This window comes from Eumetopias jubatus, unplaced genomic scaffold (assembly GCF_037043125.1).
Source record: "Eumetopias jubatus isolate StellerSeaLion01/CBP00866 unplaced genomic scaffold, mEumJub1_p1.0 scaffold_4, whole genome shotgun sequence".
NCBI lineage: Eukaryota > Metazoa > Chordata > Mammalia > Carnivora > Otariidae > Eumetopias > Eumetopias jubatus.
In genome coordinates this window covers 87,655,648-87,674,186 of record NW_028274810.1, presented here as the reverse complement: position 1 = coordinate 87,674,186, position 18,539 = coordinate 87,655,648, and the positions used below count along the sequence as shown (strand labels likewise).

The 18,539-nt window shown below is 54.9% G+C and overlaps 3 protein-coding genes across 3 annotated transcripts; 2 read left to right on the top strand and 1 right to left on the bottom strand.

The window, feature by feature from the left end:
* The first annotated feature begins 913 nt into the window (after positions 1–913).
* Positions 914–1,871, top strand: ZNF593 (zinc finger protein 593). Its single transcript, XM_028113575.2, has 3 exons — positions 914–1,183; positions 1,420–1,482; positions 1,574–1,871. Exons 1-3 carry the CDS (start codon positions 984–986, stop codon positions 1,713–1,715), a joined length of 405 nt encoding a protein of 134 aa, XP_027969376.1. The 5' UTR covers positions 914–983; the 3' UTR covers positions 1,716–1,871.
* Positions 1,872–2,210: 339 nt separating this feature from the next.
* Positions 2,211–2,746, bottom strand: ZNF593OS (ZNF593 opposite strand). Its single transcript, XM_088022857.1, has 2 exons — positions 2,633–2,746; positions 2,211–2,354 (listed from the first exon to the last, which is right to left on the bottom strand). The coding sequence occupies exons 1-2, from the start codon at positions 2,744–2,746 to the stop codon at positions 2,211–2,213; spliced, it is 258 nt and encodes an 85-aa protein (XP_087878983.1).
* A 5,987-nt stretch (positions 2,747–8,733) lies between these two features.
* On the top strand, positions 8,734–18,080 carry CNKSR1 (connector enhancer of kinase suppressor of Ras 1). The gene is made up of 21 exons (XM_028113577.2): positions 8,734–8,785; positions 10,658–10,815; positions 10,920–11,101; positions 11,709–11,793; positions 12,112–12,153; positions 12,249–12,353; positions 12,900–12,959; positions 13,072–13,140; positions 13,482–13,583; positions 13,665–13,735; positions 13,815–13,888; positions 14,043–14,149; positions 14,227–14,257; positions 14,584–14,756; positions 15,833–15,906; positions 16,066–16,137; positions 16,404–16,477; positions 16,653–16,714; positions 16,797–16,896; positions 16,980–17,161; positions 17,419–18,080. The coding sequence occupies exons 1-21, from the start codon at positions 8,734–8,736 to the stop codon at positions 17,686–17,688; spliced, it is 2,145 nt and encodes a 714-aa protein (XP_027969378.2). The 3' UTR covers positions 17,689–18,080.
* The last annotated feature ends 459 nt before the right edge of the window (positions 18,081–18,539 follow it).

Below are 18,539 nucleotides of genomic sequence, written 5' to 3'. Positions count from 1 at the left end.
ACTACTTTGTCTGGGCTGGAAATTGATTCCTTTCCCCAGGGATGCACGTGCACGTCGCCCTGTTTCCTGGCAACAGGTTCCAAAGAGCTGGAGTCCCTGAATTATTGCTGAGCTCCTCTGGTCAGCCAGGAAGGCACCAGGATCCCATGAATGGGGAAAAGCCGTCTGGCCCTCTCCCCACTCTGAGCACACAACACCTAGGCTGTATCTCTGCTTTTGCTGCCAGCCCATGCCTGGGAGTCCAGGGCTCAGAGAAAGGGGGCAAAGATGAGAGGTCCTTCTATGAGCACTTTCTCTTCTTGTGAGAGGAGCTGACCCCCCCCCCCCCGTTCAGTCTGAGGGGATGCCTGAGTACTGTGCTCCCTGAGGAGGAACACTCCTCGCTCACGGATTTGGCTGGGGGTGGATGAAGGCTGGAGATCCAAGGGAATTAAGTGGGGAACGGTGAGAAGTGGTGAGGGCTTTGTCAGGAACTGGAGGTACCTCACGAATCCTTGTGGGGTCCGGGATCGCAAACTTACTCTTTCTCATTAATCCATTTATTCACATCACAGACATTTTTCAGTGCCTCCCAGAGATGCTCAAAGCATTTTCCCTCTCCCCACTAACAGCGGAGTCTAAGATCTAGAAACAAGCAAGGGGTGATATTGCCCAGGGATGGCGCAGAGACAGGCTGGGCCAGGCAGGACTGGAGGGCAGTGGCCGGAATCCCCCGGGGGCACGCACCACCAAGCGCTCCCCAGCAATAGCCTCGCCCCCGGCTGATGACGCTGCTCAGGGCCCCGCCCGGCGCTCCGTCACTGACGTTAACGGCCGCCTGGGGGCGCTCAAGACTCGAACCGCGCGAGTGACGTCATCTGAGGCGGTCTGGAGGAGCCGGCTCGGCCCCCCGGGCGTCACGTGACGTCAGCCAACAATCCGGAAGCTCCCACACGTGTGCGTCCGACCCGGCTCTGGGCCTCCTGGCCCAGCTGTCACAGGCCATGGGTCGCTCCCGCCGGACGGGTGCGCACCGAGCCCACTCCCTGGCCCGCCAGATGAAGGCGAAGCGGCGGCGGCCAGACCTGGATGAGATTCACCGCGAGCTGCGGCCCCAGGTTCCCGCACGGTCTCGGCCAGACCCGGGCTCTGCGCCGGACCCCGACCTGCCAGGGGGCGGCCTGCATCGCTGTCTGGCCTGCGCGTGAGTCCCGGCCGGGCCTGGCCTGGGGAGGAGAAGGGTAGGCGAGGCGGGACGGGACTGGGGCGTGAGGTCCGGGCCCGGGGATGCGCGGGGTCTCTTCTCGTGGGACCCGTGGGTCGGCTGGCCTCCCATCCCTTCAGTACCGCAGCCAGGCGTCAGGAAGAGCTAGGTTCAGGGAGATAGGCGTACCTGAGAGGCATCACCTCACTCTTATTACCCACCTCCCATCCCTACAGGAGATACTTCATCGATTCCGCCACCCTGAAGACCCACTTCCGATCCAAAGACCACAAGAAAAGGTATGGAGTAAGGAGAAGACTGATGGACGAGTGCTGGGCAGACAGGGCTTGCATCTGGTCGGCTCCCAACTCTCACTCTTCTTTCTCCCAGGCTAAAGCAGCTGAGCGTGGAGCCCTACAGTCAGGAAGAGGCTGACAGGGCAGCGGGAATGGGCTCTTATGTGACCCCCCAGCGACTGGCAGTGCCCACAGAAGTATCCACTGAGGTCCCTGAGATGGACACAACTCCCTGACATGACCTGAGGATGCAAGGCAGGGGAGCTGCCCATGGACAGTGAGGCAAGGGCTAGGCTGGGAGAGACTGTGCCAACCTCTTTTGGCCCTGGGTTTGGGGAGTGGATGGCCTCTTCTGGGTGCCCTCACCCCCAATAAAGGAACTGGATAGAGAAGACTTGCCTCTGACTCTCTAACCTCCAGTCCACTCCCCCCAGCTCCTGCCCTGTGGGGTTTTTCTGCTACTCTTGTTTACAGGGCCTAGGGTGTCTATTCCCCACTTGGTCTAGCTTTGGAACCTAGAGCCTTGCCTTCCCTCGGGGGTCCTGGCATCTGAGCTGGAGCCCCCAGATGGAGCCCAGGTCAGTGAAGGGGAGAGAGAGGATCAGATTTATACTGTCCTGCTCCCCAGTGAGAGCAGGGACTGGCCCTCAGAAAAGAAATGGGCTCCCGAGATTGCAGCCCCCGCTGAGTCACCTCCCCAGGACCCAGGTGAGAGGCCGCCTACTTTATCCTCAGGCCTGTGGCGGCCGCCGCTGCCCCACCATCTTCCAGACAGCATAGCAGGAGCCTCCCAATCCAAGGACGGCCAGCAGTGTAGCCACAACCCCAGCCAGTGGGCTCCGGGGCTCTGCTTTCAGCTCCCCAGCTATCTGCATCTGGAGGTACACAGAGGGTCCATCTGAGGGGTCAGTTGAGACTTCCGGGGAGGTAGAGGGTGGGAAGGAGCTGAGAAGGTACAGCTGGGTGAAGGAGATATGGATGCTGTTGCTGCCCCAGGGAGATTCCACCCCGATCCCTCTTGCTTCACTGCCCATCTGGGCCCTGGCGGCTCAGGCGGCAGGAAACGTGACAGCCTGGCTGCTGGGGGTCAGCCCAGCAACGCTGGGGAAAAGGAGGGGGCCGGTGGCAGAAGCCATCAGTGAGAGGTACTTACCTGTAGTACCCGGAAGTAGCCAGGGGTCAGGCGTCGGAATCTCATGGTGGGTGCCACTAGTCTCCCTGGCGGCCTGTGGGGTGGGAAGCAGGAATTAGGGCTAGTGATGTTCATGATACCCAGGAGCGGGAATCAGGGCACAGAGGTTTCTGATCTCTCATATACATGAGAGCCATGCCTCAGAGGATGCTCACCAGCGTCCGCCCTCCCAGGTCTGGCAGGGGGCGGGGCAGCTGGACCTTTAAATCTGGTCCCTTCCCCCGCCGGCCGGCCCGTCCTGCCAGCCTCAGGAGCAGCTGTCAAGAGAGATCAGCATCAGGCCTGAGCAGCACCTCCCCCACTCACCAGGGAGGCCAGGCTGGATAGGCAGGAGAGGCCTTCCCTGGCAGCGCTCGGGACTCTTAGACCTGGACCAGGTACTAGGAGGGTCTCCCCAGCCCTGGTCCTGGCTCTGTCCCTACCCCTCAGATGGTGGGATATCACCAGTGAGTCCTCAGCAAGGGAGGGGCAGGGTGCCTTATTAACCCCCCGCCCCCCCCAAACATTGGTAAGCCTTTTCACTTGGTTTCTGTTGGATCAACGGCCCCTACCTTGGGGAAAGGCACATATCACTTCTTTCTCCAAGATGAAGTTCCTGCAGGGACTTTCCTATTCTTGGTTTGGGGACAATAGTAAAAGGAGATTAGTATATACTGATTAAGAAAGCCATCCATGGCATGCTAAGAAATAGTCACCAACTGTGTAAGGCAGCGTTCTAAGCAGTGACCGTATATTATTTCATTTGGTATTGACTGTCTCATAAAATGAAAAAAAAAAACACATTTTCAGAATAGCATGTGGAGTATCTGCCTACGTAGAGAATGGAAACTTTACAGTGGTTCCCACTTGGGAATGGAATAGAGATATAATGACCTACTGTTAACTTTTGAATGTTTTACAATAAATGTGCAGAAGTAACTTTTATTATAAACTCATAAAACTACCTTTAAAATAGAAGCTACCATTTACTCTACCCTTATCTGCCTAGCCCTGCCAGGTGCTGGGGGCACAAAATAAAGGCAAGGTTGTGGATGTGAGGCCCCCAGTCCTTTTAGGGGAGCACGTGAGTACTCCCCTAAGTGGTAAGTTCCTGTCTGTTTCTCCCCTACAGGATTGCGTGTTCAGGGAGGGCAGGGGCTGACTGGCTCAGGGTAGGCGTTTGATGAAATCAGGATGGTGGAGATGGGTCTGTGTTTATTGGGCTTCCCCACAGTGCCACAGGGAGGCTGTTGAAGGAAGAGGCAGAAATGTGAAAGGGGGGACGCAGCACGGAGGAGTGATGAAGGGACACGTGCTGCGCAGGGTGTGAGGAAGCATGAGGCAAAGGAGGAGACCAGAGAGGTGAAGGCCATGTTGCACATTTGGAGCCTACTGGGTCACCACTGAGGGAGCAAGGCCTGCAGGGACCAGCGGGGACCTTGAAAGAAGCAGCCAACAATCTGCATTCATGTTTGATGCCACATGTGAAGGTGGGGAAGGGTCAGTAGAGCTGGCCAAGTTCCAGAGAACTGGATTTGTATGTGAAATGATTAAATGATGACAACTGAAACACACACGCTACATTTAGCCATCCATAGGCCAAGTGCAGAATTTGGATTTGAGGGCAAGATCATGACAGACTCGGAAGGCTGGGTATTGGGGCACTGGTAGGCATTCCAAAGTGACACAGTCAGAGGGCCAGGCCCCTTTCCACAAAATTAAAGCAATAATAACTCATCTATCCCATGGGACAGATTTCAAAGTACTTCAAGGAAATCTTCATAGCGCTAAGGTCTAGGTGTCCCTGTTTAGACAGGAAGAAATAGGTTCAGAGAGGTATTGAGGTTAGGCTCAGTCACACAGCAGATGGAACTGATTCTGTCTGATTCTGAAGTCCTGGGAGTCTCCTGGCCTGGGATGATGATGGTGATGATGGTGGTGATGGTGACAACTACAAACAGTATGTTTCAGACTTGTTCTAAGAGAAAGGCTCTTAACTGGGATTCAGAATTTAGGGGCCCCATAAACTTGAATGGGAACAAATGATATATTTTTCACTGACCTGTAACCAAAATTTACCATTTCCTTCTATATGGATTGACATAGCAGCAGTATCTGTGGCTTTGCCACCTATTGAAATCACAGATATTTTTATATCAAGATAGAGTTATTCAACTATCTCAGTATTGTATATGCTCATGAAAAATCATGATAGTTATTAACCCACTATTAAATCACACTCTTTCAGACACTCCTGCTACGTAGCTGCCATTGATTGGGCACCTCTAGGCCTAGTAGAGGATCAGTGACCAAATGGTGTATCTACCTGTTCTCACACTGGTGACCCAGGCTTCTCCATTACACTCCTGCATTCCCTATGTTTAGTTGTTAACCGATAAATTTGTGCAAAGAGGTGAGTCAAAGACCACCCCACAGTTTAGCGTTCTTCTAGTTGAACAACACCACGCTGATATCGTTAGAAAAGGAAAATTTAACTTGACAGTCTTATTTAATGCTAATAAACACATTACTATATCATAAATTTGTGGGGTTTATTATTAACATATAATATATTATTTGTTTCAGGGCTACGGGTTTGTGATTCATCAGTCTTACACAATACACAGTGCTCCCCACAAAACATACCCTCCCCAATGTCCATCACCCAATCACCCCATCCCTCCCACCCCCCTCCACTCCAGCAACCCTCAGTTTGTTTCCTGCAATTAAAATCCTCTTATGGTTTCTCTCCCTCTCTGGTTTCGTCTTGTTTCATTTTTTCCTCTTCCCCTATGATCTTCTGCCTTGTTTCTCAAATTCCACATATCAGTGAGATCATGTGATAGTTGTCTTTCTCTGATTGACTCATTTCACTTAGCATAATACACTTTAGTTCCATCTACCTGGTTGCAAATGGCAAGATTTCATTTTTTCATGGCTGTATAATATTCCGGTGTGTGTGTGTGCACGCACACACACCACATCTTTTTTTTTTTTTTAAGATTTTATTTATTTATCAGAGAGAGAGAGACGGGGGCAGGCAGAGGGAGAAGCAGGCTCCTTGCTCAGCAAGGAGCCCGATGTGGGACTCGAGCCCAGGACCCCGGGATCATGACCCAAGCCGAAGGCAGACGCTTAACCAACTGAGCCACCCCGGCGTCCCCACACACCACATCTTCTTTATCCATTCATCTGTCGGACACCTGGGCTCTTCCCATAGTTTGGCTATTGTGGACATTGCTGCATAAACATTGGGGTGCAGGTGCCCCTTCAGAATATTTGGGGTGAATACCCAGCAGTTCAATTGCTGGGTCATAGGGTAGCTCTATTTCAAACTTTTTAAGGAACCTCCATACTGTTTTCCAGAGTGGCAGCTCCAGCTTGCATTCCCACCAACGGTGTAGGAGGGCTCCCCTTTCTCCGCATCCTCACCAACACCTGTCGTTTCCTGACTTGTTAATTTTAGCCATTCTGACTGTTGTGAGGTGGTATCTCATTGAGGTTTTGATTTGTATTTCCCTGATGCTGAGTGATGTGAAGCACTTCTTCCTGTGTCTGTTGGCCATTTGGATGTCTTCTTTATAGAAATGCCTGTTCATGTCTTCTGCCCATTTCTTGATTGACTTATTTGTTCCTTGGGTGTTGAGTTTGATAAGTTCTTTATAGATTTTGGATACTAGTCCTTTATCTGATATGTCATTTGCAAATATCTTCTCCCATTCTGTCAGTTGTCTTTTGGTTTTGTTGACTGTTTCCTTTCCTGTGCAAAAGCTTTTTATCTTGGTGAAGTCCCAATAGTTCATTTTTGCCCTTGCTTCCCTTGCCTTTGGTGATGTGTCTAGCAAGAAGTTGCTGCGGCTGAGGTCACAGAGGTTGCTGCTTGTGTTCTCATCTAGGATTTTGATGGATTCCTGTCATTAGGTCTTTCATCCATTTTGAGTCTATTTTTGTGTATGGTGTAAGGAAATGGTCCAGTTTCATTCTTCTGCATGTGGCTGTCTAATTTTCCCAGCACCATTTGTTGAAGAGACTTTTTTCCATTGGATATTGTTTCCTGCTTTGTCAAAGATGAGTTGACCATAGAGGTGAGAGTCCATTTCTGAGTTCTCTATTCTGTTCCATTGATCTATGTGTCTGTTTTTGTGCCAGTACCAAACTGTCTTGATGATTACAGCTTTGTAATAGAGCTTGAAGTCCGGAATTGTGATGCCACCAGCTTTGGTTTTCTTTCTTAACATTCCTCTGGCTATTCAGGGTCTTTTCTGGTTCCATACAAATTTTAGAATTATTTGTTCCATTTCTGTGAAAAAGGTTGATGATATTTTGATAGGGATTGCATTGAATGTGTAGATTGCTCTAGGTAGCATAGACATTTTCACAAATTTGTTCTTCTAATCCATGAACATGGAACATATTTTCCATTTCTTTGTGTCTTCCTCAATTTCTTTCATGAGTATTCTATAGTTTTCTGAGAACAGATCCTTTGCCTCTTTGGTTAGATTTATTGCTAGGTATCTTACAGTTTTTTGGTGTAATTGTAAATGGAATTGACTCCTTAATTTCTCTTTCTTCTGTCTCGTTGTTGGTGTATAGAAATGCAAATGGTTTCTGTGCATTGATTTTATATCCTTCCACTTTAGTGAATTCCTGTATGAGTTCTAGCAGTTTTGGGGTGGAGTCTTTTGGGTTTTCCACATAAAGTATCATATCGTCTGTAAAGAGTGAGAGTTTGACTTCTTTACCGATTCGGATGCCTTTTATTTCTTTTGTTGTCTGATTGCTGAGGCTTGTGGTGTTTGGGTTTTTTTTTTAAGATTTTTTTTTTTAAGTAATCTCTACATCCAACAAACGTGGGGTTCCAACTCACAACCCCAAGATCAAGAGTTGCACACTATACTGTGCCAGCCAGGCACCCCAATCATAAATTTGTGTGTTGTTATTATTTTTTTAAAGATTTTATTTATTTGCAGAGAGAGGGAGAGCACAAGCAGGGGGAGTAGTAGAGGGAGAAGCAGGCTCCCCGCTGAGCAAGGAGCCTGATGTGGGACTGGATTCAAGGACCCTGGGATCATGACCCAAGCTGAAGGCAGACACTTAACCAACTGAGCCACCCAGGCAGCCCGTAAATTTGTGTTTTAAATATATTTTGGTTATAATTCTCTTCCTTGTAAACTTAAGCATTTTTTTTAATGCTTCCAAAAGCACTATTCTGAGAAAGGGTCCATAGCTTTCCCCAGACTGCAGAAGGGTCTGTGTGCCAAAAAAGAGGGGAACTAAAAACCCCTATTCCAAAAAGTTTTAGAGCTATTAACGCAGGTACTATGCACAACAGCCCATTTTGAAGACAAACTGAGGTTGGGTGGGTTGGGTAGGTTGGGTGGGTAGGGTCAAGGAGCTAACAAATTGCAGAACGGACATCTGCAGCCAGGGCTCTGACTCCCTCACCTCTGTGCTTTGCTGCTGCGCTTCCTGCTCACCTTTCTGACCCTTCCTTCCTTCCCTTACGTTCCTTCCTTCCTCCTTTCTTTCCTTCCTTCCTTTTCTTTCTTGGAGCCTAAAGGTCAAAGTGCAGGGCGCCTGGGTGGCTCAGTTGGTTGGGCGACTGCCTTCGGCTCGGGTCATGATCCTGGAGTCCCGGGATCGAGTCCCGCATCGGGCTCCCTGCTCGGCAGGGAGTCTGCTTCTCCCTCTGACCGTCTTCCTTCTCGTGCTCTCTATCTCTCTCATTCTCTGTCTCTCAAATAAATAAATAAAATCTTAAAAAAAAAAAAAAAAAGGTCAAAGTGCAGTTTGGGGCGGGATCCCGGACCGCTCCCAAGCCGCCTGGGTCGCACACCAGTGGCACTGCCTCCGGTCGGGCCGCCCAGGAGCCCGAGGACGCCTGAAGGGCGGGGCAGGAGGCGGACAGGTGGCGGGCCAATGGCGGTGGCAGCGCCTCACCTGGCCGTCCAAGCTGGGCCCAGGTATGCCGGTGGCTCCGCCCAGCGCCCAGCCCCGGTCCCTCCCCAGGCGGGACTCCAGGAGCGGAAATTCCTGCGCGGGCGGGACCCGGCGGGAGCGGATCCCAGCGGGCGGTCTCGGCCATGGAGCCCGTAGCGACCTGGACCCCCGGGAAGGTGGCAGCTTGGCTGAGAGGTGGGCCTGGGCAGAGTCGGGCTTGAGGGGCGCTGCGACCGCGAGAGGGAAAGGAAAAAGGACGAGCCAGGTCTGTCAGTTGGTGGGTCAACAAGTAATTTACAGAGCTTCTGCCAGGTACCTGGTACTGTGCTAGGCAGAAGGATCGACGGGATGACCCGGGGGCCCTGAGAACTTGAGGGGGTCTCCCATCGCCCCAGCATCGCCAGGGGCTGCCAGGGTGGCGGCGGGGAGGCGGTGGTTGTGTCAGGAACACAGAGGGGCGGCCCCCGTGCGCCCACGCCCACTAAGTCTTTAGCTTCGCTCCGCCCCAGGGCTCAGTGGACTATTATTAAACCCATTTTTCAGAAGCGGAAACTGACGGACTGAGCCAGGAAGTGATTTGCTTGGGCTTTGCAATAGGGCCGGTCCTCCTGTCTTTTCCCTTCTCCCCACCTTGAGGTTCCCAGAGAGAGAAAAGGAAGGCCCAGTCAGACCGAAGGGGTCGGCACAGCCCCAGGGGGCCTCGGGGAGCGGGGGGAGGAAGTGCTGGCCGGTCAGTGAGCCCCGATGGGTGGGAAACGGCCCAGACTGCAGCTGGGAGAGGGGAGGGGAGTCCGACAGCCTTCCGGGTGGGGAAGCTCCCAAGGGAGTGGAAGGGAACGGAGGACGCTGCTGGCAGGCCCAGGGCTCAGGGCCACCAGCCCTTGAAAAGCAGAGATTCAGGGCTGGAGTCAGACTCCCAGGCTGAGTTCCAGGCCCCGCCCCTCCACTCACCAGCTCTGCGACCAGAGGTCTCAGTTTCTCTATCCATAAGATGAGAAAGTCAGCAATGATCTCATGAGGTCGACAAAATGAGACAATCCTGGCAGGTGCCTGGCCTGTGTGGGACTTTGGGGAGGAAGGCAGCACAACAGGGTCACTGTCCATGGCAAAGGAGCTGCTCGGAGGCTGTAGCCGTGGAGTCCAGGGATTCCCAGCCCGGTGTTCTTAATGTCACACGGGGAATGAAGGGGAGCTATTGATGACACTCACATTCCCCAGTGACAGAGCCTGACTTGGAATTCCTTCAAAGAGTGAGCACGCTTTTTAATTTCTGTATCAATTTTCCCACCTATAAAATGGGGATAACAATAGGCATTATCTTCTACATTCAGTGAGCACGAAATGTGTTAATATGTAGAAAGCCCTTAAAATTTTGCCTAGCACACAATAAGCTTTCAATAGATATTATTCCTATTTTTAGTCTGCCTTATCTATCCTGTGCCAGGTATAGGCTAGAGTTCGAGATAAACAGTTATTTATGGCCCAGAGCTTGAGGGGCAGTGGGAGCAAGAGAGCCCCCGACCCACCCTGGGGAGTTATGGAAGGCTTCCTGAGGGGAGTTAGATTAAAAGGGGGGGCAGTGAAGAAGCTAGAACAATCCAGGCAGAAGAAATAGCACATACAAAGACCCTGAGACAAAAGAGCATTCCAGGAGCTACAGGGAGTTAGTGCTTTGGATCTAAAGTATTGAGTTTGAGGGGCTGTGCCAGGGGATGAGACTGGGGAGGCAGGTGGCGGCCTGATCTTACAGGGCTTTGTAGATCAGGGTAAAGTCTGGCGGCTGTTACTGTCTACCATGAACCAGGGAATGGGCCAAGCGCTTGACATGCATCCTGTCATTTAATACCCACATGAGCAGAAAGTAGGTGCTTTTATTATTGCCATTTCACAGGTGAGGAAACTGAGGCACAGAGCAATTAAGTTACTTGCTCAGTAGTCCCATCTGTGAAATGGGCAGAACATAGCCTGGGTCCCAGGATTGTGGTTAGGAACAGATGGGAGGGAAAAGGGCTTTGTGGGCGTGAAGAAGTGGCCTGAAAGGCCACGGCACCCCTGTTCTCCCTCCAGGCCTTGATGACTCCCTGCAGGACTATTGCTTTGAGGACTGGGAGCTCTCTGGCAAGTACCTGCTCCAGCTCTGTCCCCGAAGCCTTGAGGCTCTGACCGTGTGGCCTGTGGGCCACCAGGAGCTCATCCTGGAAGCGGTAGAACAGCTCCGGGCCCTGGTGAGTGAATGGTGGCCACACTGGCTGCAGCTGCCACCCACCTGGGGGTTGCGGATGGGGGGCTGGCCACTGCCAGGGAATAACCTGCCTTTTTTCTGGCACAGAGCTCTGGGCTACAGACAGAGAACCTTCAGAGCCTGACCGAGGGGTTGCTCGAGGGGACCTATGCTTTCCAGAGCTTAGTCCAAGGCCACCTGGAAGGCTGTGCCGAGCCCCCTGCTGATGTCCTCAGCGCAGCTGTGGAGCTGGTGCATGAGGCCCGGACCCTCCTCTTCTGGCTCAACAGGTACCTTGGGCTCCTCCTGAGACCCCAACTGGTAAGGGGCCCCTTCTCATCCTTGGCCTCCTTCAGGGCCTGGGAGAGAAGAACAGAGCTCGGCTGTTGTTCAGATGTTGTGGAGCCGGGCAAAGAGGTTATTTGGTCTGTGCAGGGGCGCCGGGGCGCCTGGGTCCCCACCCACCCCCAGCTTGTAATCATAACCATCCTAACACTGCACAGAGGGCTTCTCCACTCCCTTCAACCACTGCTGCATGTCCCACAGGTCCCAGCTCAATGCCAGCTCCTCTGGGAAGCCTTCCCTGTTGTAGGTTCTCAGAGCTCCCTACATTTCACGGCAGCTGAGTTATCTCATTACTGATGTAATCGTGTGGGTAAGGTCTGTCTCCCCCAGTGCCTAGAGCAGGGCCTGGCATGTCTTAGGCGCTCGACAGATAAGTCCTGTGCTAAGCTCTGTTGATGTATCAGTCATCTCCCTTACCCCAAGCGAAACCCGTCAGAGCAGATATTCTTTCTCCCCATGTGGCAGATGAGTAGTTGGCTCTGAGTGGTTCCATGACCTGACTCGTCATCACAGCCCCCTAACCACTGCCCCTACCATCCTTCCCCCTGCCAGGTACCTCTTCTCCCACTTAAATGACTTCTCAGCCTGCCAGAAGATTGGGGAGTTGTGCGGGGAGCTGGGCCAGGCCTTGCAGGAGGTAGGAGAACCAAGGGCCTTGGCCCAGGCCGTAGAAACCAGGTCAAGCTAGAGCTTTTTATAACCTGTGAATCAGCACAGGATTGGGTATGGGGGTTGGGAAGAGGCAGGGGCAGGAAGAAAGGAGGCCTGGCCACGGGGTAGGGGCAATGGGGGTGTCGGGTCTTCTAGCTGGCAGGGGCGGCTCAGGAAGTTGGACTCTGGGGGAAGGGTAGAGCGGGGGAGGGCATGTATGGTGATTTCTGGGGCTTGGCATCAGAAGGACAAGACCTTGGAGCCAAAGCTCTGAGGACCTGTTGTTGGCCCTCTCTACTTCCAGGACATTCCGGCGGCCGAGAAGGAGAGCAGAGTGCTGGGGATTGTGAGTGTGGGTTTGGTTGAGTGGGGAGTTGGGGTGGCAGGGGGCGGGGGGCAGGGGTTGGGACTCAGGCTCAGCTTCCTGTGCCCCTCCCCCAGTGCAGCCACGTGGCGAGGATCTGCCACCACATCCTGAGCTGCAGCCCCCAGGAGCTGCTGGAGCAGAGGGCTGTGCTGGAGCGCGTGCAGCTGGACCATCCTTTGGTGAGCTCTGACCTCTTGGCAGCCTTGTCTGGGCCCTGAAATGTGGGTCTAGGATCCCACAGAATCCTGTGCTGTTATGGCTGGAGGGCCTCTTCTGTGCAGCTGTTAAAGGCCCAGAGGACTTTCCTGGGGTCTTACGTCCTTAGGCACCTTCTCCAGTCCTGAGGGGCTTGGTGTGGTCTCAGGTGACACATTCCAGCCCTGGGACACAGACGTGGCAGGTTAGGGGACTGGGGAAAGGACGCGGACTTCCTTGCTTTAATCTTTGACTAGTTGAGAACACCAGAGCCCCCAGCCCTGCCCCTCCTGCCCCTGTCCTGCCCCAGCCCCGCTGATCCCTTCAGGAGGGCTGCTGAGAATCTCAGACCTCATTAGTCAGCAAGCCCAGCCTCCCTCCGGCCCTTACTGGAGGAAGAGGTAGGGACCCTGAGAGGAGTGGCAGGCCCAAAGTCACACAGCAAGTCGGCCAGTGCTGACCTGGGGCCAGCTCTCCCCCAAGTTCCGCCCGCCGAGGACTCTCAGTGACTGCAGCCTCTGCTTCGGCAGGGCCTGGAAGTCCACACCACCAGTAACTGCCTGCACTTCGTGTCCCGTGTGGGCACCCAGGTGGGAATCCCACGCCCTTCTCAGCTGCCCACCCTGAGGCCCTACCCTCCAGGTGAGCCCGCTTCAGGCCCCTGGAGAGCGAACCCTATGAGGCCCCCCCCCCCCATACCAGGTCCCTGCTGACTCCCAGCTGCAGATCCTGCCTGGAGACGAGATTGTCCAGGTCAATGAGCAGGTGGTGGTGAGTGAGGAGGAGAGGGACACGGTGGGTGGGGGGGGGGAGGCAGGGGAGGTGCAGGGGCCACTGAGTAAAACCCAGGGCTGGTGGGTGGGGAGGGGCCCTTGGGGAGAGCCCTGTGGAGACCAGGCTTGTGGGAGCTGCTGTCTGTGAAATGAGCCAGCTCTCACAGGTCACAGGGGCCTTGGCAGAGCCAAGGTGAAGGGGCTGGTGGAGGCCTCCTGGAGGAGGAGTGGCAGGAGGCTGAGGGCGAGGGTGAGGGCTGTTGGCTTACCCCGGAGCCTCCTGGGCAGCTGCATTAGCCCAGGGTGCCTGCCCTGCCCCCTGCCCCCTGCCCCGTCCAGGTGGGCTGGCCCCATAAGAACGTGGTGAGGGAGCTGCTGCGGGAGCCAGCCGGGGTCAGCTTAGTGCTGAAGAAAGTCCCCGTGCCAAAGACCCCTCCACAGGTACCTGCCCCCCAGCCCTGCCCCCGTCCTGCTTTCAGACCCCTATCATCAGCTCCATCACCATTTCTGGTTGTTCCCCAGACCCCTCCTCCAGTCCCGGGCTCCCCACAGCTGATGAGCCCCTCACTGGCTTTCACCCCACTGTCTCCCAGGTAACAGGCTCTGCCGCAGGTGGGTCTGGGCGGTGCTGCCACGGGCTCACTCGTCTCCATCTCCCCTTGTTCTTCCCAGGGCGTCATCCAAAGACGTCTTTGCCTTTGACCTGACTTCAAACCCGAGTCCTGCACCCAGCCCTACCTGGACAGGTAGTTTCAAAGTATCACCAGGTGGCAGATGCCCCGGGCAAGGCATGTGGGATGCCTGGCTCTGACCCCTCCCCGCCGACTCTGACATTCTCACCTTACTGCCCAGCCTGGGGCCGGGCTCATGGACCCTCCTGTCTGTCCTCCCTCCTGACAGACTCCACCTCGCCTGACCTTGAGTCCCGGCCCATTCTCCCTGCGCCCCCAGCCACACTGCCCGCAGGGGTAGCAGAGGCTCAGGAAGGTCCAGAACAGCCTGACAAGGTAAGGTGAGGGCTCAGCAAGGAGGGCTGTGTGTCTCTGGACCCAGACCCTTCTCTAACTGCTTATGGCCTTTTCAGAGTCCTGTTTCTGGTCGGAATAAATCAAAAGGTGAGAGACGTACTTGACTGGCTGGGGGTCCCTGATACGAGCTCTTCGAAGTCTTTCCAGTGTTTGGCAAGACCACCCCTCCCATTTCACACACAGCCTGGGCCTCTCACCAGCTCTGTGACTTTGGGCTCCTCTGATCTTCCATTTCCTCGTCTCTAAAGCGGAAGAGTCAGCCCTGCTTCAGGGAGACACCTCTAACATTTCAAGCACAGAGAATGGGTTCAGAAAGATCAGCTGGGAATGCTGGGGGGGGGCAGGGAGCAGGTTTGGGGGTCCAGGACGCCTCGCCAGCCCCTAACCCCCTGGGCCGTGCCGTGCTCCCGCAGGCGTGGCGACGCGACTGAGTCGCCGGCGGGTGTCGTGCCGGGAGCTGGGCCAGCCGGACTGTGATGGCTGGCTCCTGCTGCGCAAGGCGCCCGGTGGCTTCATGGGCCCGCGCTGGCGCCGCTGCTGGTTTGTGCTCAAGAGACACACGCTCTACTGGTACCGCCAGCCCCAGGTGAGCCCCCCGCCACACGCACGGGGCCGCAGGGGGGTCAGAGCCACGGTTCTTGTCCTTATTCTGCTAGTGCCCCCAGCTGTGGTCACAGGCAGCCCCCAGCCCCCGCCCCCAGCCCTATCTGGAAAACGAGATCGCTCTTTGGAAAGAAACTAATGGAAATGTGCGTGAAAGCAGGCTGAGAAAGGCGTCACGGGCCGTGTGGAGAGTCCCGTTTGCTCTGCCCACCTCCCCTTCCTCTTCTGTTACTCCGTCTAGCCTGCTTATTCATTCAGTGAGCATTCAGGTGCCTGCTGTGTCCCCAGCTCTGGGCTGCATACTAGGGACATAGGGCAGACTGGGACAGCCCTGCTACTCCAGGCTGGTAGCGGGGAGGATGCGTGCACCCTCAAGGACAGCTTGGGGAACACACGCTATGATGAAGGAAAAGCCCAGGGATGGATAGGAGCCCAGCGGACGTGGACAGTCCAGCCTGGAGTCGAGAAGGCCCCCTGAGAAATCAGTTAGTCAGATGGAAAGGAGGAAAATACCAGGAAGGGAGAAGAGCGCTTGCAAAGCTCAGGGGTATGGAGCAGTTCCTCTGTCTCTAAAACAGAACAAATGCATAAGCAGTCTTTTCTTTTGTGGCTGTTTTCCTGGATAGCTTTGGCTCCCCTTTCCTGGCTCAGAGGCTCCCCTTGGTCACACCCCCTGCCCCCACCCCAGATTCCTGCCCTGAGCCCTAGGCACTGGGAGATTTGGGGGGAGTTGTTTTTGTTTTTTAAGATTTTGTTTATTTATTTGAGAGAGAATGAGAGAGAGAGAGAGAGAGCATGAGAGGGGGGAGGGTCAGAGGGAGACTCAGACTCCCCGCTGAGCAGAGAGCCCAGTGCGGAACTCAATCCCAGGACTCCAGGATCATGACCTGAGCCGAAGGCAGTCGCTTCACCTACTGAGCCCCCCAGGTGCCCGGCACTGGGAGATTTGTGGTTGGAGAGCCCAAGAGCCACTCTCTCCCCTCTCTCCCCCCAGGAGGCTGACTGGGCCTCCAGGGTAATGGGGCTGCAAGCTGACCCTCACACTGTGATTCCCCCCAGGATGAGAAGGCTGAGGGCCTCATCAATGTTTCCAACTACAGTCTGGAAAGTGGACAGGATCAGAAGAAAAAATAGTTAAGTCCTGGCGTGTGACACACCGGGGGAGTGGGGCAAGAAAGGGAGAGAGACGAAGTGGGGGGTGGGGGGCAGCAGGTAGCTGCATTCCCAGGGCAGCCTCACGGGTTCTGGGTGGGCACAGCCAGGCTGAGTGAGGTGCCCCTGCTCCCTGACAGTGTGTTCCAGCTCACCCATGACGTGTACAAACCCTTCATTTTCGCTGCTGATACCCTGGAGGATCTGAGCATGTGAGTGCCACCCCCTCTGACCCCCCAGCTCCCATGTGAGTGCTTGCGAGCCTGGCTCAGGAACCTAGATTCTGATCCCAGCTCTCTGATAGTAGCTGATCAAGGCACTCACTTCTCCAAGCCTCCGTTTCATCATCTATAAAATGGGTTAATAAGAGTTCTTAGCTCTCAGAGGTGCTCTGAGGATTAAGTTAGAAGATGATACAGGTGAAAATCCCCTGGCGTACAGTAGATGAAAACTGCAAGACCCTTTTGCCCCTCCACAGGTGGGTGCGCCATCTCATTACCTGCATTTCCAAGTACCAGTCTCCAGGGCAGGCCTCCCTGCCCCGAGAGGAAGGTGGGTGTCTCACAGGGGTGGTTCCCACCAGGTCTCAGCTGAGCCTCTGTCTTTCCGGGAATGGGGGCTGGGAGCTCCAATGCTCTAACCTGCTCCCTGGCCTCCCAAAACCCTGTGAGGCTCAGTGGGCTCCCCATGGGCTCCACCCGCCCCACCCACCACCCATCCCCCGCAGACTGCTACAGTGAGACAGAAGCAGAAGACCCTGACGATGAGGCTGGGTCCCGCTCAGCCTCGGTGAGTAGGAGACCGGTGGGGAGCGGATAACAGGCTACAGGGCTCAGAATGATACCCACCTCTCCTTCTACCCTGCCTACAGCCCAGCCCAGCCCAAGTTTGGAGTCCACTCCATGGAGACACGTCACCCACAGCCACCCCCACGCAGGGCAGCCCACGGACTTCCTTTGGCCCACCAACAGGTGTTCTGCTGGGGTTCAGAGCTGAGATGGAGGGTGGGGGGACCGGGGATGGGCACATCCTCATCTGCTTGCCCCTCCCGCAGACACCAGTGAAGGGGCGCTGGAAGGAATGGTGCAGGGGCTGAGGCAGGGTGGCGTGTCCCTCCTGGGCCAGCCGCAGCCCCTCACTCATGAACAGTGGCGGAGCTCTTTCATGCGGCGCAACCGAGACCCCCAGCTCAACGAGCGAGTGCACCGCGTGCGTGCGCTACAGAGCACGCTCAAGGTCAGCGGGAGGGCACCGGGCATGGTGAAGGACGGGGCTCTGGGCTTTTGGTTCTGGTTCCTGGCCCTGAGCTCTGGGCTTAGCTCTGGACTGGGCCAAGTTCTAGGTTCTCAGAGTCAGCCTCCCAATGTGAGGATCAGGGCTAGACTGGGCCAGGTGCTGGGTTCTAAGCCCTGGACTCCAGAGTGAGCTCTGGACTTGGGCTCTGCCCCTCTACCTGGGTGATCATGGCGCCTTAGCCACCGCTCTCTTCACAGGCAAAGCTGCAGGAGCTGCAGGCCTTGGAGGAAGTGCTAGGTGACCCCGAGCTGACGGGAGAGAAGTTCCGACAGTGGAAGGAACAGAACCAAGAGCTTTACTCAGAGGGCCTGGGAGGCTGGGGAGTGGTGCAGGCTGAGGGCCACTCCCAAGTCCTGAGCTCTGACTCCAGAGAACAGTCTTCCCACCCCCTGCCCCCTGACCCTGAGGAGCAGTCCTGTCTCTGCCCCCTGCCCCCAGAGAGCAACCTCCGACCTTCTGACCTCTGACCCTGGTCAGTACCCTGGCTCCTGACCTCTGGCCTTGAGAACCACCTCAGCCCCCAAGCCTCTGACATCTCTAGGACAGAGCACCCCCGGGTTCTGTTCAAGGCTAGAAGTAGTGCTAGTCCCTGTGTCACCCCAGAGGCCCCCCTTTGCCCATGCGTCCACCATTTCTGCTCCTCCCTCCCCTAGAGTGGGGTAAAGTGAAGTGTCATCCATCTGTGTCATCCTCTCTCACCAATGAAGGAATGGAAAGCTGGGCTGAAAGAAATTCTCTCCCACATCATCCTCCCACCCATGGGGGCACAAACCTGTCCCCCTCCATCTCTGGCCCTTCTCCCTTCCCCAAACCGGTCTTGTATAGGTGTTCATTTTACACAAACACTTTCAACAAAATAAAATCAGTTTATCTAAAATGAATCTACATGTGCCTTTGACTTCCGTATTAGAACCAGAAATCTGCTCCTGGAGGGCACAAGAATGGAAAGTATAAGAAGGACATGAATGTAACTAGTCTTGGTAACTAGTTAGTCTTGGTAACTAGTGGTTGGCAACTAACTTGGTAACTAGATTGTCTTGGTAACTAGTCCACCATGTGTGCACACCAGTGGCCTGAGCCCTGTAGCTGAAGTGTATGCCTGTCAGGATGCTGGGTTGCTGATCCATGGCTAGTGAGAGCTTCCAAGTATGCCCATTTCTTCCCAGCCCTTCGGAGACCAGGGGGTGCTCTCCTGCCCCATCCCCAGGGGGGCACAAAGAGAAACAGAGACCGGCCTTTCACTCCAGATGGAGAAGCACACCTTGCATGGAAGGACAGGCTGGGTAGCCCTGGAGCCTGGGGCTGTGGACGGTGGAGC

Bases quoted from the DNA above. Each gene is read 5' to 3' on its own strand.
- ZNF593 (XM_028113575.2), top strand. From the start codon at position 984: ATGGGTCGCTCCCGCCGGACGGGTGCGCACCGAGCCCACTCCCTGGCC. The intron at 1,184-1,419 runs GTGAGTCCCGGC...CCATCCCTACAG, and splicing joins CATCGCTGTCTGGCCTGCGC to GAGATACTTCATCGATTCCG. The intron at 1,483-1,573 runs GTATGGAGTAAG...TCTTTCTCCCAG, and splicing joins TCCAAAGACCACAAGAAAAG to GCTAAAGCAGCTGAGCGTGG.
- ZNF593OS (XM_088022857.1), bottom strand. From the start codon at position 2,746: ATGAACATCACTAGCCCTAATTCCTGCTTCCCACCCCACAGGCCGCCA. The intron at 2,355-2,632 runs GTAAGTACCTCT...GTGTACCTCCAG, and splicing joins GCTACTTCCGGGTACTACAG to ATGCAGATAGCTGGGGAGCT.
- CNKSR1 (XM_028113577.2), top strand. From the start codon at position 8,734: ATGGAGCCCGTAGCGACCTGGACCCCCGGGAAGGTGGCAGCTTGGCTG. The intron at 8,786-10,657 runs GTGGGCCTGGGC...TTCTCCCTCCAG, and splicing joins GGTGGCAGCTTGGCTGAGAG to GCCTTGATGACTCCCTGCAG. The intron at 11,102-11,708 runs GTACCTTGGGCT...TCCCCCTGCCAG, and splicing joins CTCCTCTTCTGGCTCAACAG to GTACCTCTTCTCCCACTTAA.